At 44.8% G+C, this 24,433-nt stretch overlaps 1 protein-coding gene across 1 annotated transcript in view; it reads left to right on the forward strand.

Annotated features, from left to right (window-relative positions):
- Positions 1-332: 332 nt before the first annotated feature.
- WRAP53 (WD repeat containing antisense to TP53) overlaps positions 333-24,433 on the forward strand; it is a 99,150-nt gene continuing 75,049 nt past the window's right edge. The window contains exons 1-3 of the mRNA XM_078671299.1: positions 333-515; positions 10,974-11,977; positions 23,500-23,598. Coding sequence (XP_078527425.1) covers positions 11,163-11,977; positions 23,500-23,598 — 914 coding nt within the window. The 5' untranslated portion in view covers positions 333-515; positions 10,974-11,162. The remainder of the gene's footprint in view (positions 516-10,973; positions 11,978-23,499; positions 23,599-24,433) is intronic.

Raw genomic sequence — 24,433 nt, forward strand, 5'->3', positions numbered from 1 at the left:
GGACGCCCCCTAAGATGGCCGGACCGCGGGAGACTCGCGGAGCCCAGTCCCCATCCTTCCCACCTATGCAGAGCTGCTCAGGGCAGGGCCTTAATCTGGCCTCCCAGACAGAAACATCCAACAACCGTCCCGAACCCGTCGAGAATACCGCCAGCTTGACAGAGTCAAGGAAAAGATTCCACAGCCAATCGGCACATCTCACTCCTGTGCGGCACGCTAGGATTGGATAAAGCATCACCAGTGCTCCAATCCTGGGTCACCTTGTACTTTAAATTACTTACTAAACGAGTCCCAGAATATGTTCAGCTGTGGGATTGGTTGACGTACGACCCGGAAGTACTAATGTGAAGGACGCATGGTACTATTAAAAAACATAAACAGCGGGCCAGAGTAGTGTGCTGAATTCAATGGACGGTCCGTGTAAGTAGTGGGCAGTGAACTCCCATCTTTCTCTCTGAAACCCGCCACAGAGAGATGGACCACCGGTTCAGCAAGTTGGGGAACCAAAGAACAGGGTGCGTACTTTGCAGATGTGCTTCCGAATTGTGTTTCGCCACAGATGCTAACTTTCTCATTCCTTGAGAGTGAAGTTTCTGTGTTTTCATTCAGTTAATGTGTGACACTTCTGTGGTATATGTCATGGTGAGTGTAGTGAAGCATATTAGTCCATTTATTGAGTGCATGTCCCTAGGACCAGTACGCACACTGAAGATGAGCGCAGCTAAGTTGTAAAGATGTCCCTATGATGGTCCACAGTTGATTGACTGTAGTGTGGGATGTACCGGCAGCTCCTGTACATAAATGCTATTCTCAAGGATGTTTTAAAACATGCTTATATTCATTGAAACTAATCAGGCATATGATCTCAAAGATTCAAAGACACTTTCAGAAATAATACCCTCATTCTCAGAACCCGGCCGCCAGGAAGTTAGTTCATCATTGTAAATTTGTAATATCTTCTTATTGATTCTCCACCCTTGATTGCTGTGTTTGATATTTTATGATTGCCTATATGGTTTTACTCTACCTCTCCTGTTGATTTTTGTGACGTTTTATTTTGTACCATTTCTCTCATGTAACGTAACTGGTTCTATTGTACAGCGCTCTGACATCTTCGGGTAAAGTCTGCGCTTTATAAAAGTCCATTAAATAAATAAATAAAATAAATAAAAATTATGATGTTGTAAAACAGCATATTTTGTCGGTAACTAACAAATAGCTTTAACCTGATACTGTTAATAGTTAAGCAATCAGGCCGCAAAGTTGGAGCTGGCATAAAGCGTAAATCGCATGCGAGGAGGCAAATTGGCAATCACTGCCCCAAATGCAAACCCTGCAAAATAATTTTCCGATTCAATGGTATTTCCCATCAGAAGGTGAAGGATTTTTGAAATATGAGCTTTTTTTTATTTACTTCAATGTAATGTGCAAACATCAATACATCGGTTTTTAGTTTGCCACCCACACAGTACAGCACTACAGTTAGCATGTGTTAAACCACCCTATCTACTTGCCTCTAATACTCTTACCAGTTGCTGCAACATAGTTCTGGGGCACTCTCAGACCTGATCCGATAAGAGTGCCTCTTCTTAGGTGCTTATGTAAGCCTGCCCATGTGTCAGCAGTGCTCTTACAGCTGTTTTGACCACTGGAGCTGGCTGGCACTAGATGTCACTGTCTGGCAGCTAATTAAAAAGAGTAGAGTGATCCACAAAAAGGCAGGGGAAAAAAGAGATATGTAGCTTAGCTTCCTCTTCATCTTGTTTGCTTGACAAATTACTAATCACGTGGTAATGCGGAAACTTAACTTAAATTTCATTACTCTAAACGAGCCATGCTTGGCACTTGGTAGGACTGTTTTAAGCAGTGGTAGCCCTTGTAGTGTGTATGAGATAGGGATAGACAGTGACACATATGCTGCACATGTGTTGAAAGCTGGTTCCATCCTCCATAGTATACCAAGTGTGTAGGGTTTCAACCTTCCCTAGAGAACAGTTCACGTTTTAAAGTTCTGCATAGGCCTGGACATGATTCTTTAGGAGAACATAATATGAGATTATCTATATTATTTTTTAGGTCGAAACCTACTGTTTATTCTACAGCGGAGCCTTTGGTAACTTACTGGATCTTGACTCACCCAGCAGTCATCGCAGACTCCAACCGGGTTGGAATTATCACCGGTTCTGGGATTTACTGTTCTCATCCATTAGGATTTGGCCCCGAAGAGTCAGAGTTGAATGTACTCTGATGAAACACGTGTCGGTTGGCGGTTTTGTGATTGAGCATTAAATCAACAAGAAAAGACGTGTCAACTGCTTGCTTTTCTGTTCTGTATACTGACATATCATATGTATGATTTTTTTGTGTGCACAGGTCCTTGGTTTTTAAGTGTAGATGCTTGGAATGTCAAACATTAATTAAGGGGTAGTGAGGGTCACCCCTTGCCTGTCTGCACCGTAACTAGCCCGATGACATTACTGAACGAAGTGTATGCTGAAGCACTAGCTGCGTGACTGATTGCAATTTACGCCGCTCTACTTTTAAAAATATCTGATCTCAGCCGAGCAGCGTTGGAAAACGATTGTATGTTTTGAGCGTGAAAAACACCTCACTTTTAAAACTGCACCGCGTCAATTGATTTTAAAATTGCACTGTGTGATGAAAACTGTGAATCACCTCGGTAAGATCCTCTTTCTAAAATATCTGTTGACCCCTGTAGCCCCGGTCCACCGCAAGCGCTTGGCTTGTTTGTGTGGAGGGTGCAGGGCGGTACCTTCTTCCGGCTTTCAGGCTGGGGCAGGCATTGATTGGGCAACGAATGTGTAGAGGCGGAGCTGAAGACCAGCCCGTCCTCTACATAAACCAGGCACTCACTATGAAGCGCAGCGAATACGCGCAGCGCCTGCGCCACAGCCGCGCCAAAGACAAGCCTAAGACCAGCCCGTCTGGGCCCGTCCGGGACAGTACGGGGCAGGGAACTATACTCCACCAGTCCGTCACATCTCAGGTATGGGTTCCAACCAACTAAGAGCCTTACGGCCTGCAATACACAGTAACTGCACCGTGCTAACGCCATCTGATAGCACACACTGTACGAATTGCAACTTCTCCATTACTAATATTCAACCATATCCTGACCCTGGAATTTGTACTCAAAGACCACCCCAACGATCAAAGCAGGCCTCCTGTGAATACTCCTTTTTTAGCGTTAACTGTAGATCCTTGCCGCAGCACAAACTCGACATCTTCAACCTCTTGCTAGATGAAGTACCTAGTGTCCTGTTCCTAACGGAAACATGGCTACACGAAAGTTCAGGGCCAGACATAGCTACCGCCCTCCCCTCTGACTACGCTATCGTAAGAAGAGACAGACAGGGCCAAGTAGGTGGCGGTATTGCGATTATTTTTCGCGAAGATTTTACCTGCAACTTGGAACCAGTTAATATTTCCGATTGTGAAGCCGCATCTTTTAAAATTACCCTAAACCCCAACTTCACGCTCTCCGGTCTCCTAATTTACAGGCCACCCGGGAATGCCAACACTTGGGCAGCTAACCTAGCAAATTATATCATCCCTTTCCATCTAGATTACAAAAACTTCACACTCCTTGGTGACTTAAATTTGGACTTTAAGGACTCAACAAACGTGACATGTTGTAACCTAATCGACGACCTAGCTCCCCTCAATCTGACACTACTCAACTCAGGACCTACGCACAAGGCAGGACACCTATTAGACCCCATTTTGTCCAATATTCCAGGACTAAAATGGATGCAAACCAGCCCCATATGTTGGTCAGACCATCATCTCCTTCGCTTCTGCCTCACTCTACCCAATGCCCCCCCAATAAACAAGGCCGGGCCAGCTAACTCCATGAGAAACTGGAAACTTCTTGATATCGAAAAACTGAACCAAACCCTCACTAATAGACCGCCTACCCATGACCAGAATATGGAAAGTATAGCCGAAGCCACTAATTTATGGCTGGAAAACGCAGTCGACACATGCCTTCCTCCAATTCAAGCAAAAAGAAACATCCATCGCCCCCCAGCTCCCTGGTTCAATGAACTCCTTAAATCCGAAAAATCAAAATGCAAAGCCCTCGAAAGGCAGTGGCGAAAAGACTGCAACCATGATAAAAAGATGATCTATAATAAGGCCAGAAACGCGTACCACTCTTCCTGCATTAAGGCCCGAGCCCTATATGTTGCCAACACTATAAACACCGCCGCAAACAAAGCAAAAATACTATTTAACACAGTAAAGGACCTTGCAGGTGCTCAAACAATTGCTACGACTCGTCCTTTAAATAAAAAACAATGCCAGGACCTTGCCTCCTTTTTCAAAGAAAAAATAGAAAAAATCATTCTTAACATCAATTCCATCTCCGAGGAAAATGGCCCACAGGAAGATATCCTCGTGATATCGGACAAAATGAACATCTTAGAGAAATGGCCTCCTATAACCGTGGATTCCCTAAAATCCTCCCTCAAGTCCATCTCATCAGGCTCCCCTCGTGATCCAGTACCCGTTAGTGTCCTAAAACAGCTTGACACCACCTCCCTGACTATTATAGCAGACACTCTAAATTCCTCTCTCCAATTCTCCACAGTCCCATCTCATTGGAAACACGCAATGGTAAACCCACTCCTGAAAAAACCCTCAGCTGACCCCACCATCCTGACAAATTATCGGCCTATATCTCTGCTTCCAGCCTTCTCCAAACTCATGGAAAGGCACATACACTCTGCCCTCACCCTCTTTACCGAGGAAAATGACCTCCTCCATTCTACACAATCCGGCTTCAGAGCAGGATACTCCACGGAGACCGCTCTGCTGGGTGTTACGGAAAACATCAGGAAACTCCTGGATGAGGGGCAAACGGTCGTACTCATTCTATTAGATTTGAGTGCGGCGTTTGACACCATCTCCCATAGTATACTCCTGGCCACACTCGAGAGGAACGGTATCCGCGGTGATGCACTGAAATGGATCAAGTCTTTCCTAACAGATAGGACCTTTCAGATCAAATCTACTCTTGCCTGCTCTGACATTTTTTACGCCCCACATGGAGTACCGCAGGGCTCTATCTTGAGCACGCTGTTTTTTAACCTGTACCTCAGACCTTTAGCCGACCTAGCTGACAGCGTAGGACTCACCCTCATGACCTACGCGGATGATTCCCAAATTATTTTTTCATTGTCAGATTCAGAACCCTCAGCTCCTTCCCTCCTCAAACATGGGCTTCAAAAAATTTTCAGCTGGATGACCACCAACCAGCTGAAACTAAACGGTGATAAAACCGAGATCCTCCTACTAGGAAAAAATAAAGAACTATGGAACTCCTCTCATTGGCCCCCCGAACTGGGAAATCTCCCCACTCCAGCAACCCAGGTAAGAAACTTAGGGGTTATCATTGATAATGCCCTGTCAATGAAACAACAGGCAAACAAAATTGCAGGCCTATGCTTCACCATAATAAGGTGGCTGAAAAAAATTATATGGATGCTACCCCCCCGCCACCCAAAAGACCGTAGTCAACGCACTAATTACATCACGTCTTGACTACGGCAACATCCTCTACCTGAGCTCAAATCAGGCAGTCATCAAACGGCTTCATCTGATTCAAAATTCGGCTGCGAGACTCCTGTGTAGTATACCAAAAACCGCCAGAGTGTCAAAACATCTTAATGATCTTCATTGGCTCAGGGTAGAAAACCGTATCAGCTTTAAAACCCTGAGTTACATGTTCAAGATCAAATCCAAAACGGCACCAAACTATCTACAAGCTCTACCCACTCCCTATTTACCAGCGAGAAATCTGCGTTCTCACACTGCAGCAAATTTCGCTGTTCCTAGGTTCAGATTGTCAAGAATGGGTGGTAGATCTTTCTCTGTCAAAGTGCCTACTCTGTGGAACACACTCCCCCCACACATCCGTAAAGAAGAAAACTACGCCAGGTTCCGAAAAAATATGAACACTTGGCTGTTCCAGAAACAAACATGCTAATACCATGCCCATCTTATACCTTCGTTCATCCATATGCCACAGGCGCCGGGAAACCCTTTTTGGGTAGCTGCACGCCATATAAATGTAAAAAAACTAAAAAAAAAATGTTTGATTCTTGGCCAACTTATTTGCCAGTCACCCAGCGCAGCGCAACCACTCCCTCACACTAAAGAACCCTTTCTTTGACTAACAGGCCTTTAAATCTTGTTCTTATCTTGTCACATTCGCTATGCATTTAATGACAGAGGTCAAATGTCAGGCTCTGCCTTCAAAGGAGCTTGATGTTTAATTTTCTTTCTCTGACTTCAAAGTGAGAGAATGTATGTGACAATCATACTGGCTCCTAAGAGTGTGTTGGAGGAAGGCTATGAAATATGGTGGAAGCAAATATTTCATTGCAGCTGAAACAAATCAATATATTAGGTGATGAAATGTCCTCATATGATCGTTTCTGCGCTATATACTTCTATCAGTAAAACTGTATGTCTGTGCAAATGTAATGGTCCTTTCAATTGAAGATGTGTTCTCAATCAATCATAGGGTACTTCTAAAGCACTGCTTGTCACCCGAGAGGGTATTCAGGTGCTGTGTTGCGAAGTCAGTCGAAGAGTCGGGTCTTGAGTCTCTTCCCTGAAGTGGGTCAGCGAGAGTAAAGTGTGGAGGGGAAGGATTTTCAAGGACTTGGTGGCGAGAAGGAGCGTCCTCCGGTGTGGCACGGCAGATGTGTGGTAACTGTGTGAGGGCGAGGTGAGCAGAGGTTCCTCGGAGGTAGGCGGAAGTTCAGGCAGTGGTTTGTGTAGGCGGGTCCTTGGACGTGGAGGGCTTTGTAGTTGTGGGTCAGGAGCTTGAATTGGCATTTTTTCTGTATGGGGAGCCAGTGGAGGTCTTTCAGGTGCTCGGTGATGGGGGTTCTGTTTGGCAGGATGAGGATCAGTCTGGCTGCTGTGTTCTGGATCATCTGGAGCCTCCTTATGAGTTTGGTGGTGCTGCCTGCGTAGAGTGTGTTGCTGTAGTCCAGCCGGCTGGTGATGGGGGTGTGCGTCACAGCTTTCCTGGTTCTGATTGGGAGCCACTTCAAGTTTTTGCAGAACATACAGAGATTGTGGAAGCAGGCTGAGAAGACGTCATTGACCTGACGTTTCATGGAGAGTTCGCTGTCCAGGATGATGCTGAGGTTGCTGGTGTGGTCTTTCGGAGTTGGGGGTGGGTCAGAGTACCAATGCACACCTGGAGTCTTTCCAGAGGGTGGTGAAGATCAGTACTTTTGTTTTGTCCGTGTTTAGCTTCAGAAAGTTGCTCTTCATCCAGGCTGAAATGTTCTTCATTCAGTTGAGGAAGTTGGTCTTCGTCGTGTTGAGGTCCGCTGAGAGCAAGAAGACGAGCTGGGCGTTGTAAGCGTAGGAGATGATGTTGATGTTGTGGGTTATGATGATGTCTGCAAATTGACTGTAATGGCAGTGCACTACCACACTTTACATACTCCCCTTTACCCCACTCCTCTCTACTCTGCATCACAGCACTCTACTCTACTCTACTCCACTCCACTCTGTGCCACTTCACTCTACGCCGCTACACTACTCTGCACCGCTGCAGTTTATGCAATTGCACCCTATGCTAATGCACTCTACTCTTTACCATTCCACTCCAAGGTAGTGCACCAAATGCCAATCCGCTCTATGCACATGTTCAAGATGGGGCGCCTTGTCGCCCCACCCATTCGCACTGCTACGTTACGCCTCCTTGGCGATACTGTATGTAAGGTAATCCTGGTTTTTTTCAACATTTTTCAACATGACTTTTACTCTAGTCTTTTCTTAGTTTGACTGCGTCCACACACAGGGTGTAAATGCCACACTAATCTACTCTGCACCACTGTACTCTCCGCCATGGCAGACTACCATGATTCACTTAATTCTACACCACTTCACTTAACTTTGAGACAGTCTACTCACCGAAAACTGCATTCGGCACCTCAATGCCACTACAGTCTGAGCTGCACCACTTCAATCTGCTCCACTCTACTGTATGCCACTGTACTATACTCTAACCACTATGCTCTGTGCCAATGTACTCTTCACCTCAGAACCAATGTACTCTACGCCATTGTACTCTACACCAACCTACTCTGCACAGTTCACCTTTTGCCACTGTACTCTACTCTACAAAACTCTATTCCATTGCACTCTACACCATTATACTGTACGTCACTGCACTCTACGTCACACTATTCTACTCTGTACCACAGTACTCTGTCACTCTACTCTGCACCACTCTACTCTATGCCTTTGCACTCTACGCTACTCTACTATATTTCACTGCACTCTACAGAAGTCTACTCAGCAACACTGCTTTCTCTGCCACTGAACTCTACACCATTCTACTCTATGCCACTACACTTTACACCACTCTACTCTGCATTACTCCACTCTATGCCACTGCACTCTACCCTGCACTACTCCATCTCACAAAGATCCTCCCCATATCCATCTCTCCAATGACCTGTTTGTCCATGGCACATGCACACTTTATTTTTCCTATGAATGTTAATAGTTTCCAAGTCCTATTGTCTCATGTGTACTATTAGTTCTGGCACCTTAGGCAATATTTTGTTGCATTCTGGGACTTTGCATGGTTATATCTGAGACTATTCTCGCCATGTAAAAGCAAAACTGCTTGTCCCAGAATATGACATGCTTTTGGATAAGCTGCCAGGACTGGTTGAAGATGTTGCACAGGACATGGATCTACTTGGCAGCCGTCAGTGTTTTTGCTGCCTTAAGTGAGTAAACTAAAATGGTACTGAGAAACATATTTTACTGCAGCCAAATAATGAGTATCATATATGCTTGTTCTCTTGTGCACTCCAAGAGGAAAGTTAAAAGCTAAAATTCTTCCTTTAAAATGGCACCAATCGGAGTATTTAAACGGAATCATAGGGGGGTTCAAAGCAGTTGAGAGGGGTTGCAAATGAGCATCTTTGCACAGTCAGTGATCTAACATCCATTACTGCTATTCTAAGAAAGTGTCCCTAGTTTTTTGTATTTGTTTTGTATTAGGTGGCTATTTGTACTGGTTATCATTCTATATATATATATATATATATATATATAAATATGCTTCAGCCTAAAGCATTCTATAAAATGTGGTAAAACAAATGCTACTAGGTCCACCTTCTGGGTCAGAAGGGCAGTGGGCAAATGTCTAAAAGCGATAGATTTCATTTTGCGCAGGAAATGGTAGCTACAAATACGTTGGGAATTTATGTATCAAAAGGAGTTAATAACAACAGCTTAAAGCTTCAGTGGGTCATGTATTTGCATACTGGTGTTAAAGGAACTTTGGTATCTTGCTCAAATCTCATTATCTATCTGTCAAGTGGCCCTAAAAGGGGGGAGGGGGAAGCAGTGGAGATTTTCTCGCAAGGGGTTTTGAGAAAGAGATTTCGTAAGTAATGGATTTTAAAGCCCAATTTGAGCGAGAGCACCACCCAAAGCTGGCTGAAATGTAAACAACCCTGGACAGTTGAGTTCAGGAGCCACTCCGCTTGGCTTTTTTGTAAACCTAGTGCAAGGGATCAGAACATGGCAATTAGGTGGAGGTGGTCAAAGACTGCTCCAAAGAGTGCTTTGTAACTAAATAATCATTCTAATTGGTACAAATCAGAACCAGTTGAAAGCAGTAGGCAACATGAGTAGTGCCATAAACCACTTGTGCTTCTACCAAAACCACACTGTAGCAAGCTTAGAGTGTCGTAGGGAGCCCTTGGTGGTTCCCATGTTCTAGGAAAGTAGTTATTATAAACGGTAGACTCTATACCTCCTGCATTCCAAATCTTCTCACTTCAAATGTCTGTTTTTTTCTAGCAGAGATTTCAAGCATTGCATTAGCACAGTGCCATGCTCACCGAGCTACAAAGTGACAAAAGCCTTTTGCCATTTCTACAGCGTGGTGTTTAAGCACAGGATTAGCAAGTGCCATCCACACCGAGGTGAAAACATTGTAAACGCCCTTTACCATTCCAGGCACAGTATTCCAGTTTAGGATAAGTAAAATACTATCCAAACCAACCCAGAATTATTAAAAATGACCCCATACATGTGTTTCACTCTTATTAGTGCTCGTCGGAGGTGTTTCACTCTTATTAAAGCTCGTCGGAAGTATAGCTTTATCCAGACACAAGGGAGAAGGTGTTGTCAAAACAATACCCTTTCAAGCTTAGATTGCTGCATAAATTGGGTGGTGTTCCATATAAAAGGACTGCTTTTCACCTAAAACCTGAGAACTACCCAGGGTTCCCTGCTCCCTTTTGTGTGTGTGTAATATATATATATATATATATATATATATATATATATTTATTTATGAAGTAGCGGCACCAACTTTGGCAAATGAAACTGAAAAACTTCAGAAACCATAATGCACTGATGCAATACACCATGAGGGCGGGACTTTAACTACATTAAAAGCAAGAGAAATTATGCCGCCACATTTCCTCCAGAGCCATTTCCTGTGACCAAGGGCGATGACGCCCAAAATGCGTTGGGATTTTGAATGGCAGATTGTTTTAACTATGTTCCCGAAGATGTTTGCAATGCTGTCTTGTTGAATAATAGAGTGAACACACGCTGTGCGAGGTACCTTCAATTTTGGGAATCTTTTGTTTGGTGTGTGTATGTGTATGTGTATATATATATATATATATATATATATATATACACACAATATCATGTTCAGTTAGGCATCTAACAGCCCATTCTGATGGGCACAATATAAATTATGCAAATGTGAACATTGCATGCCTGCTGATGGTGCATAATAACCCCAGCCAGCCCAAACAAGAACTAATATTACCTCCAGCGGTGCTCCGTATTTGCTTCTGTCTGTCTAATGCCATTGAGCACACATTGCCCATTTTCCACAATGCTTATGTTTTCAATGCTAATAAATGTTTTTTCTCTTTCAGATAGCTGATAGAAGTTTGGATAAATCTGCAGCTGGGATGAGTGAGGAGTTTGTTGCCCATGCCACATTCCATCAAGCCAGAAAAAGAACTAGACATTTAAAAAAACATTACCTAGAGATGACATTGCAAACTATCATCTGAGATCTGTGAAATTCACTTTGCAACATTTTCGTAAATAAAGCAGAGGTAATGGAGGTAGAAGCTGCCAGAGACTCTGGGACAGAAACTCCCAAGGAGGTTCAATATGGGAATAGTGAACAGGATGGCGGACAAGTGGTGATTGGGGATATCCATGCTGCAGAACCTGCTCATGCAGGAGGGGATGCGCAGGAAGGACAAGACTGCATATTGAATGCAGCAGGCGAGGTCAGCACTGAGGTACTTGTAAGTGGTTCCTCAGTGAAGTTGTTACCCTCGCAGGTGGAGGCTGTTTGCATCACAAACACAAAGGAAGAGGTTGACAATGGAGAACCATTTGCAAAAGCTGCCCGCCTGAGCAGCAATAATCCGCCCAGTGAAGCTATTGTTGGGGAAAGCTATCCAGGCACCCCTCCCCCGGATCTCTCCACGGCCGCCACAGACCACTCCACTGGATCAACCTCTGTATATCCCTCTCTCAAGATTAAAGAAGAAATGCTTCAAGTAGCTGCTTCTGCTGACAGTGCACTGGGTAATGACATTGCTCCTTTCCCCGTAGGATCAGCTTATGTTTTCCCCAGTCTCAAGGAGGGGGTAGAAGTACAAGCAACTCGTGATCAAGATCCTACAGTCAGTAGAGCTAGGAGTCCCAACGAGAAATCAGAAATACCCGAAATAGCTCTTCCTCCTGCAGAAGCCTTGGAGAGTGCTGGAACACTTGTACCTGAAGCATTACCTGATGCACAATCCTCTCTCAAGGACGTAGCGGAAACACAAGACTTATCTCTTCCCAAAGAACACGGTCTAAATGAGACACGAGCTGAAGAATTTAGTGTTGGAACAGAGTATTCGGAGGAGCAATTCTAGTAAGTATTTCCACGCTCCCCTATAGAGGTGAAAGCTTATTATATGTACGCACACATTTGAGGTGAAATTATTTCTCTACCTTTTTTAGAAATAGAATGGTTACTACTAGTGACATCCCCCCCCCCAAAAAAATAACCCTTGCCTCCATTCTGAATTATGAAAGCATTAACTGCGCAAAAGCTTTCATTTTGTTGTTGTGTATGGTTTTTGTTAAAAATTGTGGCCTCTGCCGACGTTTAGAAGAATCTTTTTATATTATACTAATTAGATGCCTGATTGTCTTTTCCTCTGTCCCAATTTATGAAAACATTAAACTTCTTAAAGTTAACTCAAACAATACTGCTTCAAAATAATAGAAAACGTCTATGTATCAACACTGAATATACGTTTTCGGTGTAATGTAAAACATCTTTGCAGAACAGTGAATAATTCTGGTATTGCAGTCATTTGGCAAGAGAGCGGTTTGTTAATACTCCTTTTTAATTCTGTTACTCAGTTTGCGTAGTTCTAGCCAGGAGTAGCAACCTACAAAAATGAAACAAACTTCCAGGTGACTTAAAGTTGTCTACCTACTAAGGTATTTTTTGAGTGGACATTTTGTGGAAATTGCTTCAGAGTTAACCTTCCAATGGTATTGCATTGTTTATGCACAAATGCACCCATATGCTTCTCGGCAATGTATGTGTAACCGAGGACTGTAAATCTACGAAGTAAATCATCATGCAAACAGAAGTGAACTGATGGTTTTTCAGCAGGCCATATGGATGGACTGTGGGGGGACCGGCCATTTCTTAAGGGGCCAATACATGGAACGAGTGACTTAGATGTTTGAATTTGGGCATGGGCATTGAAAGATCAGAGCAAGCACCTAGCATCAGCTGGTACTTGAAGGTCTGCGTTTCTTAAAGAAGAAGGCAGGACCATTCTGTTAGAATGCACGATGCAAAGTGCTTTAAAATGAATGCTCTGCAACAACAGGAGCCAGTGAGACCTACAGGGAGCTTGTCAAGTGTCAGATTTCCTAAAGCCACTCTGCATCACTTGTAGTTTCTTCACTTGCCCATTCGGGATACCCAAATAGATGACATTGCTATAATCCATCCATGCATGCAAGGTTGGAAGGCATTGGTGAGGATAACAAAAGGAAACCACTTTCAAAAATGTGCCTTTAAACCTTGCTGAGTTAACCTGTGTATCCAAAGGTTTGTCAGGTTTGAATTAGGTGTCTTGCAGATACCACCATGGTATGAAAATCACACAGTGAACATGGGCCCAGCTAACAAGTCCAGAGTTTTTTTTCTGCCAGCGATAATCATAACATTGGTTTTATCAGTGTTTAGCTTGAGTAAATCCTTGCTTATCTTGACAGCTGGCACTCCCTGAAACAAAGGCCAAATTATCCATAATGCACCAATCTGGTGATGTCGTCAAGCGAGATGTCGGGCCAAGGTCCGACAGTCCTGAGATTCAACCTAATCAGTGACAGGGAGGAGTCCTTAAGTACACCATAAGTGATAACCTAATTCTTCAAGACACACGTCTAGAGCAGTGGGTCAAAAAAGAGTGCATCCAAGTTAACCATTTCCCCTTTATCTCTGTTGGGGCTTACAGCGCAACTATTGCTGAGTGCTCAACAGTATCGAAGGCTGGCAAGATGCCTAAAAGGACCAGCTCTGCAAAACTGGGCGAATTGGCAAAATGAAAAGATGATCCAAAACAAGTGAACACTACAGATCCCTTTCCACTAAGTGGGTGAAATCCTACTCTATGAGAATCCAGGAAATGGAATGGGTAGGAGGTCTCAGACTTTTCTGCCACCTTTACTCCTAATCGGAGATGAGAAATTGGTCTAAATTTCACTAGATCCCTAGATGGAGAGTCATTTTATAAGGCATAAGTACTATGGCTTTCTTCATAGATCATGGTTCCATGCTTATATGAGGGGAGTGGAATATCCCCCTTTAATCCCATGGAACCATGACGCTTATTGCTAGAAAATGCGAAAATAGATGCCAACAAACCTCTTTTTTCATTCTGGTATTAATCAAATGTCTAAAAATTGATAAAATAGCGTTCTTCCCTGAAACCGGTTGTGCAAAAAAATAACATTCAGATTTCAAAACTGAATCCGTTTTGCTGCTGCATATTAGAGATGGTGTTCTCTAAACCAAACTTAACATGTGCCAGAATACAGATCTTTTATCAAAATACCACGTCTGCATTTATAAAGACCTGCTTAAAATCTTGTAAACTGAAATCCAAACATGAGATGGGGAGTTACTTTGTCCTCAGTCAGTTAGAGCCAGGAAATCCATCTGGGGTTTATGTGCTGTAGAAAAACACATAAACTAAACTAACAACACAAGCAAACCTAAGACATAATTTAAAAAATGAAACCTGATTCCTCGTTTAACATTCCAAAGTCATATGTCAATTTGTTGTCCTATGACCCAAGAGCAGGGACAGTCCTAATCTGTGTTTTCTTACGATTAAAGGCGGATTGTTTTTTCATTTCCTGCCAGCTTTTCATACTTTTGAAGTGTTGTTCATATTTGTGGGTCCTTGCTTAAATTTCCAGGCAAATTGAGCTTCAAAGGCATCTGAAAGGAAGAAGGAATGATGGCTGCGAATGGTGCTAGTCATCATTGCAATATTCAGTACAGTCTTGCAGTGACCGAGGTACTAATTCATTGTAACACTCAGCTGAGTGTCACCAGGGATGAATTTTGTGCATTTTCACTGTACATTTCTGCATGGAATAAACCCAACTGCAGTTAAATAAGGGGAATATTAATATCCATTTTTTTTACGTTTCCCTTGCAGGTTTGACCTTTTTCCATGCATTAATTGAATCAATTTCTGTAGACTTTCACATTTTCATTCGGTATTGGCAGTCTCTTCACAAGTAATATCATTCAGTTGTTAATTGAAGTGAAATTCTTTTTCTTTTTGACTTTTTACTTCTAGGCACACCACTGTGACAGGAAGTTGTAATTCAATTAATTATTCATTGCTACAATTGGTCAACCTTCTTATTGCCATTTGTAGGGCTGAACACTATGTGTGTTTGAAACATAACTGCAATATTTGGGGAAAAAAGAAAATAATTTCCACCTTTTAGACATGTCTCATATGAAACCGCATCTGTTGCCTATGATATCTCTTCACTTCAGAGTGCTGTTTTGAAATGGAAGATGATAATAAATGTATTGTTCTATTTTTGGGACAACCCTGTTAGCACTATATCCTTTTCCCTACCATGCATACTTTGTTAGGTTTGACTTGACAGCACATTAGTTGTCAATACCGCGATCAACAGAAAAAGAGAAAAAACAGAAAAAGAGCACAATTTAGCAATCCTGGTCTCTCGTGAGATATCTGTATTCCCTGTGTTTAATATGTGCAGGACCTGTATCCATCACGTTGATTGTGGAGTGAGTTCAGCTGTCGCAAAGGTCTCCCTGGACTATCGGTCGGCACCTTACGATAATGTGCCGCACATTAAACACAACCTCCAAAATGAAGACAAACCCTCTCAGAGGTTCAACGTATCAGGATCAGGTTAAATGAGAGTGTCTTTGTTGTATAGGCAGCATTACCGCCCCTGTCATGTGCACAAACCTCAGCTTTATATTAATGTAAAGAACAACCCCTTAGCACTTCCAAACCTCCTTGTAAATCTGTCACTATTTCCTGACTATGTGGTGCAGAAACTGCAACCTTATTAGGAAATACAACTAATCTTCAAAAGTTGCAGGTGTTTATTCTGAGAGTTGCCTGTGAACTTTGCAATATCTGGTAAACCAAGAGTACATTTGTTGAGCTACTTCTGGACAGAGGTTCTTTGTGTGAATTTGCTGTTACAGCATTTGAGACTCCAAATGGACATACAAATTACAGTGAGTAGAAAATGATGAACATGGAAGAGGTGCCAATTGGCTGGTTCTAGGGCACCTTCACCTATTGCATTTAGACATGCTGGAGTCCATTTTTTTCTCCACTCATGCCTCTGATAAAGGGGCTATAGCTGAGTCCACATGTTAACTTCCTTGAGTACAACATTTGTATGAACAAACACTTTGCTTCCACTGAAAGTGCTTGTATTTCACTCCTACTGACTCACGAGTTTGATCCCTCACCTAACATGTCCACCATGTGCAAACGTAGGTGTGCTGGAGCTTGTACTGCTGTCCTTTTGGTTTTTGAGGGGGTTCCCTCCCCCCAATATGATCACTCATTAAAAGCCAATGACGTAATGATCCCTATCAACGTTTGAGCCCAACTGCTAGTTGTCCTGGAGAAGGCACAGAGATGTTACATAGCTGCAAGCAGGGACAGAGGCCAGTGCCCAAACAGCCCTTTCTGTAGGGGAAGGTGCATCCAGAGGTGGCTATCTACCAGCAGCACAATGCCATAGGTTACAGTTCCCCCACCAGTCATGCAGTACTGGGCTCGGTCAGCAGAAACTGAGACCCATTCTGCAGAAGACTGGGAATAGTCCCAGGCAGATGCTCTAGTCCTCTCCCTGCTTAAGCCGCCTCTGAGCCTTGTCATGCACTGCCCAAGATAATGGAGGCCAGCGACCCTTTGAGAGCGTTGAGATCTGAGAAGGTTCAGCTATTGCTGAAGATAAGACAACTCAGCAGACTTTGCTGGAGTGCTGTAAATGTGTTTCAGAGGGCCAACTTTTGCTCAGTATCACACATCACAGTGGTCCCCACTGGAGTGGCATAAACTAAGTTGTGCGGAGGTCCACAGCTTTCTCCAACAGGAAGTGTTCTGTGCCTTCCTTCACTTAACCAGTGAGCAGAACAGTGGAACGTAGCCCTTAAGCAGTCATCCCCAGCATCCCAATAAAGGATTACACTTATTTGTTTGGAAGCGTATAGACTGCAATTTGTTGGCATCTTTCATTACAAGCATCCCCTTTGAACTCCCTTTGAGGTGCACAGTTTGTAATGTTACACCTCTCCGTGAACCTTTAATACATGCTGACTCCGTTCATGCAATTGAACTAGGTTTGTAGTGTGTCTGAACAGTGTTGTACTTCTGTTGGTGGCTGCATAGGTGGGTTTGGTATGGTACTTTACTTTGGCCAATATGATGAGCTGTATGCGGAGTGGAGAGACGTCCGTATAAAAATGTCTTTGGGAGAAATGATTTCCTTCCATTTTCTTTCCTTTCTGAAGACTTACACTTTATTGACAGCAAGTTCCTAGTGTGCTGAAAGCTTTGACTTGCATGTTGTAATTGGGATGTAGGTGTTAACATAGCTTTCCAAAATATTGTTGAAGTTGTTATGAGGGTGTTGGCATCAGACGTGGAATTGATAAGGTGAAAGATGTTGTGTTATACCTTTTATGTACGGTACACATCACTCGGGAGAGTGTCATGGCTCCTTAAAATGGGTGTGCAGACCTGACCTGTCTGGGGCCTACTGGAAGAGCCAGATTTTTAGTTTTGTACGAAACTCTAGGATGGAGTGGGTGAAGTTGGTTCCAGGCTTTTGGCTCAAGGTAGGAAAAGGCCCGCCCCCTGCATCAGCAGATGTGTAGAATGTGGGTGAGGGGCATGTTGGGCAAGCAGAGGTGTCTAGTTGGTATGCGGAACTGTATGCAGCTCTTGAGGTATGCTGTGCTTTGGTTGTTTATAGCTTTGTAGATGTATGCGAGGAGTTTGGAGAGGGCGCGTCTACAGCTAGGAAGCCAGTGGATTTTCATAAGGTGTTTGGGCATGTGAGTGCAATATGGTGGTTTGAGTGTGAGTCTTGCTGTTGCATTCTGGATGGCTTGGAGCCTTTTTGGTGGGTTGAACAGTGATGCCGGCGTAGAGGACATTGCTGTTGTCCTGTCTGCTGGTGATTAGAAACTGTGTGACGGACCTCGGGTGCCAAGTAGAAGCTATCTGAGGACTTTCTTAAGTAGCTTCTGAGTGTGGAAGCAGTTGGTTGCAACCATATTGGCTTGGTTGTTCATTGAGATTTTGTTGTCATTCACAATACCTGGGTTCCTGGCCAAGATGGATGGGCTTGGAGTTGGTCCTAGCTCTGTGGGCCAAAAGACCAAGGACCAGAGCGAGTTATCGTTTCTGAAAAGACCATTTCTGTTTTATCATAGTTTTACGAAGTTGATTTTCATCCCGTCCACGACCTCGCACATGGAGCTGATTTTGAAGGTCGCTTGTGTGTTTGAGATGTCTTCTGCTAGGGAGAGGATGAGTTTGTGTTGTTGGTTTAGGAGTTGATCATTCGGTCCGTGTGTAAGGATGATGTTGGCGAAATGGGTCATTTAGATGTTGATGGGTATGGGGCTCAGCGAGGACTCTTGAGGGACGCCACAGGTCAAGTTGGAGTCGGCAGACAAATACAGAACTAAGGCTGTGTTTGAAAGAGTAGCTCCTTCCTCTCAGGAAGCACTCAAAGTGCTGGACTATGGTTATTGGCCCCATGGAGGCGTTGCATTAGAATGGGGTTAGGAGACTGTGCCGAACATTGCTGAGAAGTGTAGTAGGATGAGTGTTGCCGTGTCCCTCCTTGTCCACAATGCGGTTGTCGTCCATGGCAGCAATGCGGCTGGTCCCGTGCTGTGGTTTAGTCTGAAATAGGATTGGGAAGGGTCCAGGAGGTGGTTGGCATTTACATGGTTGGCCAGTCTGGTGTTGATGAGCTTCTCAAGTACTTTGGCTGGGTAGGAGTTGGGTGTGAAATAGCTCTGTAGTTAGCTGATGTCATGGGTTGCGCTCAAGGCTATTGTAGGAGTGGTAGGATGGTGGCGTATTTTCAAGAGTTCGAGAGGGTGGCGGTGGAGAAAGAGATGTTGAAAATAGTTGTTCGTGCAATACAGATGGGTCAAGTACGATGCTGGCTCCCGAGTGTATGGTGCACATGGTACAGGTGGTGTCCATATGTTAAGGCCTGGCCAGCAGGTTGGGTGTTATTTAGAACGTTCTTGCTGTTGGATTGGAAGAATTCGAGGTTGGAGAGGTCCGGTTTGTGGGCGTGGGTAAGTTGTTGCTAACGGATTTTATTTTATTAGTTAAAAAATGTGAGCGGGTTGGGTACAGAGTTCCTGTGAAAGGGGCAATGTTGTGGAGCTGCCAGCTCGGGGACATGAATCCCTTCTCTATGGCAAAGATTTATTTCACGGTGTTGGAGCTGTTTTGAATCTGTTCAGTGAGGTCAAGGCTCTTGCTGTGTTTGTTTTTTTTCTTAATTATTTTTATTTGGTTTTTGAAAGTCCTAACAGCAGGGACTCAAACAATTGTCCATTGCATATAAGAAAGCAGTTTGGAAGGGCATCAATACAACTGGTATCTCCACCCAGCTTCAATAATGTCATGAAGGTATTGAAAGAATCGATAACAAACTGACAAGCATCGTAAATCCAATAGTGTGGGTCTTTATTTCTAGTGTGACAACACTGCATTCTTTTCATCCTGTATATCCAACTCATAATATTTAATCCAACCACCTCATTTCTTCTAGCACTTGGTGGCTTTGACTCAATGGATGCAGATCTGAAAGGCTGATCTGTTGTTATTGCTGTGACACCACCATCGTACCATCTGTTTTCAGTGGCGCTTGGTGAGTCGGGGGTTCTTCTGTGTACTAGTTTGCTTTTAGCTTGGGTTGAGATGCAGAGGTAGTTATGGGGAGGGGGGGTGGTGTTGGTAGTCCGCACAGAAGGTGTCTATGTGTGAGGTAATCTTTGTGGGTCGGGGTATTGACTGTCTCTGGGGATCTGGCTCCTGCTTGCACCACTTAAGACAGATATAGGTTTTCCTATATCTGAGGTCACTGCCTCTAAAACCTATAAGTTACCCCGAAAGCAGGCCTTTCAATCCTGAAGGCAGGGTGCTCGGTTCTAAGTGCGAGGGTGCCCCTGCATGAGCAAAACACCTTTACAACCTTCAGAGTCCATTTTCCTGGGTTGTAAGTGCATCAGCCATTACGATACCTAGAGTGGCCATGCGTCATTACGCGACGACCATCTCTAAACTGGCTGTAACACACCCTGTCATGTTTTTTATTAAACATATCGGAATCCTGCGATGTGGGAGGTTTGATTCCATGCACTCTAAAGCTCCTCCGGGAGGCGCCCAGTACTCCAGGTACCAGTCTTCAAGACCAGGACAGCACAACATGACTGCTGCCGACCAGAGACACGATTGTGCCCTCCTGCTGCTGAGCCAAGCTTGAGCAAGAGAAGTCAGAACAATAGGTATCCTGTCACAGGGAAGTGTGACGATCTCCCAAACAGGGTTTAGTGTATTGGGGCTGGGTGGGAGCGCTTGCCGGCGCCACTCAGTCTGCTTGAAGGGCACATTTGGTGCCCTCCTTGCATAGTCCAGTTCAAACCAGCTCAGTGAGCCTTTGGCTCCCACTCTGGTGCGAAACTGAAAACAGGACATGGGAGTATCCTCCCCTCTATCCAACCCCTTGAATCGTTGCAACCCTTTCCTTAGGGTACTTAACCCCTTTACCGCGGGGCTAATTCCCCGCGGTGCGGGGGGGGGGGGGCACGGGCAGCGCCGCAGTGCTCGTGACGAGCTCAGCTCGTCACTCTGCACAGTGGGGTTGTGCTCATGGCGAGCAGAGCTCATCACGACTCCGCCCACTCAATGGAACACCCCGCACAGGAGGGGAATTATACCCGCGTGGGCGTTCCGCAGCGGTTATGACGAGCTCAGATCGTCATGAGCACAGCTCCACTGTGCCTCATGACGAGCTGAGCTCGTCATGAGCGTCCACCGGGTTAAGGGCTTACCTGTAGGTGGGTCCCTAGGTTCGTCGTGGGACAAGATTAATTTCAAGACTCCACTTCTACTTCGACCGTCTGGGCACTCTGGACTTCGCTGGACTTCACTCTGGCCATCAAGATCTCAACTGGGAAGACTCCTGCTGCTCCTGGTCTCGTCGCCCTGCTCCTCTGCTGCAACGTCCGTGCCTGTGCTCCATACAGGAACCTTCCAAGGCCTGTGGACATCCAAGAGACCTGAAGGAATCTCCCTTTGGAAGTGAAGGAGTCACTTCCCTGCATCTACAGGCACCACAACAAAGCTGACCTTTTTGCTGATCTGAGCTCCCACAGACTTCGAAAGGCTCAGCAAAACTGGTGGTGGTTCTTCACAGATCTTGAGGCCAGCCCTGCCCTCTCACCAAGTTTGAGGCCCGTATCCCTCATCGGAGCTGCAGGAACCGAACCCCTGTACACCGCGCCGACTTGCTGTTGCAAAGGCTTGTTGGCTTCCTTGCTCAAAGATGTTCGGACTCCAAGTAGCCCCAACCTCAAGCATCTCCAGTGACCAAGATCTTCGTCCTCACAGCAACACTTGCATCGTGGGCCTGCATCTTTGGTGAGTTGCTCTAGGTCCTCTTGCGACTACAGTGACTCCGACCTGTGGATCCTCTTGAGGGTCTTCTTTGATTTCTCCAGGCTGACCTCACTGCTCGGGGCTGCCCTGACTCCCCTGCTTGTGGTGAGTCACCTGGTCCTTGCTGCTCCCAACACTGCACCTTCTTCGCTTGCCAGGGCTTGTTTTGTTCTCGATGGACACCGACCCCTCAACCGTTGAAATCTGACGTGGGACAGCTCGTGAACGGCTCCTGGTCTTCCACAGTGTCACCTGGTCCTAGCAGCTGCAGCTCCAAGTTCACCGTCTTCTCTCCTGCAACACTCGACATCGGTAGCCATTAGTCTTCCGTGCCTCCTGGTCGCTCCTGAGTGGCATAACCTCTGTCCCCTCTGCTTGCAGGTACTTCTCATCCTGAATCCTCCTTTGGGTTCCACCAGACACTTTCACATTCTCCAGCAGTGGCATCTTCCTGAAGTCTCCCATTGAGTTTGACGGCTGTGTCCGACGCCACTTCATACCTATGCACCCAGCTTCCCGGGTGTAAGTATACTGGTTCCTAGGGTTCCTACAAGGTTTCTTCAGGGTCACTAGGGAGGGTCCTCCTTTAAAATTGAAACTGAGACTTACCTATTGACTTGTATTAAGGACACGGTTGTGTACCCACTCTGCACACAGCCTCTGTGGGGTTCTTGGTTACTTACCTCATATGGTTCCTTGGGTCCCCGGCACTTCTACGTCTTCTGGGTATAGTCTTGACTCGAGTCATGGTTCGCATGCCACTATTTTAGTATTTGTTTTGGTCTCCCCCTGGTGACCACTGTGTATTTGTGATACTTACCTGTTTCTGTTGAAAAGTATTGTGTGCGTTGTGTATTTCTCCGGCTAGGATATATCAGTATGTGTTAGTGAGTGTCTTGTAATAAATACATATTTTTATAAATACACTGTTTCTTTTTCACTTAATCTATACCAATAAGATTATGTTCAGGTAAAACAAGCTGCTTTACACTCTTTCTAGACTGTCTATAGGCTGCTCTCCACTGCTTCCACCAAGAGAGCTTTCTAAGGATGTCTAAGACCACTAAAATCACCATAATCGTTGTCTGGATTGGTGCAGGGTGCCCACTTACATAAGTGTGCATCAAATACCAAGCCAGCTTCTCCCATTGAGTGGTCTGAGCCGGTGAGCAGGGTGGGCTTGTTCAATGGAATGTGTGGGAAGTTGGTAAAGATGGGGTTGAGGAGCTGTCTGGTTGCGTTGATGGGGTTGTCCACTCGTTTAGTGAGTCCTAGTATGCTCAGAGCTTCCATGAGATTGGTGGTTTTGGTGTCGTTCTGGTCCTCTTTTGAAAGTTGAGTTCATGTAGTAGAATGAAGGCGTAGGATGCAAATGCCAGATGGCCCGCAAGTGTGGTGCTAAAATTGGATTTTGGTCTGGGCAGAGGGGAGGGGTGTAAGGCCTCTCCTAGGATGTTGGTGCTGAATATGAAGCCTAGGTGTTCTAAGCAGTCGCTGGTGTTTTCTGAGGTTATGAAACAGTTAATATTCTCTTGATAGATGATAGCGAGTCCACCCCTGGATTTGTTGGTTCTGCCTTGAGATTTTGTATCTGGAGCATGGTGGCCACTGCAATGTCTGGAGTGGATGTTGGGTTAAGCCACGTTTTGGTGAGAATTAGTAAATTCGGAGAGGCATCTTGAGGGGGATCCAAGACCTTTGTGGCCTGTTTAGCGTACAGGTGTTGAGAAGTAGGCAGTTGAGGGTGGAGAGTGTGTTGTTCCTGGTGGTGTCTGGCTTGGTTTGTTTTTGTTTGCAGAGTTTGGTGGGGCCGGAGATTGAAGAGTGCGGGTTTGGGCGGTGGGGCACAGGAGAAGTAGCACAGTGGACAGGAGAACCCACCTTTAGGCTTATTGCAATCATGGCTTTGGTTGGCAGTGCCTCGGGCTGCAGTAGGTGGCTGGCAAGCCAGGGGCATTGCCACTGGGTGGTCAGTGCTGATGGTCTTGCCTTGGCATGCCTGCTGTAGTCCGCGTTGCAGCAGCCTTTAAGAACAAGATATGGAGCAGTTGCTGATAAGATACCTTGCAATAAAGTGTATGTTCTGATGAAGGTGTAGGGAGGGAGGGGAACACTATATCAACATTTGTCTTTTCCACCCCCTTTGCAGTGGAGCAGAGTATGATTTCACCCACAACCCAACAATGCTGACCGGAGCATGGCACGATTATTGCAAGATGACAGAAAACTATCTCCGTGGCTGTAAATGGTAAGACATGCTACAGAGCAGCAGGACAATGTGCACAACTATCTATACAGATGGCTTTGTCATATGCCCCCTGTTTTTGCACATCGCTTGGCTCGGTTTAATCCTCTCTCCCTCACACCGATCTGGTTTGACAACTGCATGTGATGTTCATCTCTTATTGCTGCTGAAGCTTCTTACCCTCACATGCATTGCTTGTTCCTCATGGTCAGAAGGCAATAGAGCTTCCTCAGCACATTTTCTGTGTTATGTTATGTTATGTTATGTTAAATTTTCTTATAAAGCGCTCGTACACCAAGTGGTTTCTTGGCGCTGGACTTAAGAATTTTTTTGCTGGGACCACATGTGTTAGTTGTCAATAGAGTCTAATTATAAGCTTGGGTGAATAGCCAGGTCTTAAGAAGTCTACGGAATCTAACAAATTCAGTGCACGTTCTTGTATCTAAACGGAGAGTGTTCCAGAAACTGGGGGCCAGTACTGCAAACCTGCAGCCACCTATTTGTTTCCGTTTGTAGGAAGGAATGATTAGAGGGTTCTTATGGGCAGAGCGTAAGCTACGTGCAGGTAGGTATTTCTGGACAATACAAAATTATGGTAACCAGGTATAATTTCAGGCGCACAGCATAAGTATAGGCAGAGTATTGTCACAATAAGATAAACGTGCTACCAAGCTAGAGGGATAGTTTACCAAACTATCCCACACTAAACAAATAACACTCTGGGAACTACAGAAACTCAAAAGTTCTCACTGAGCACTCTACAATACAGTACATAATTCATAAATTATTACACAAGTATATCAACAAGTCCCAGTAATAGAAATCTGGTCGTCAAATT

The sequence above is a fragment of the Lissotriton helveticus genome, chromosome 12, assembly GCF_964261635.1.
Source record: "Lissotriton helveticus chromosome 12, aLisHel1.1, whole genome shotgun sequence".
NCBI classification, from domain to species: Eukaryota; Metazoa; Chordata; class Amphibia; order Caudata; family Salamandridae; genus Lissotriton; species Lissotriton helveticus.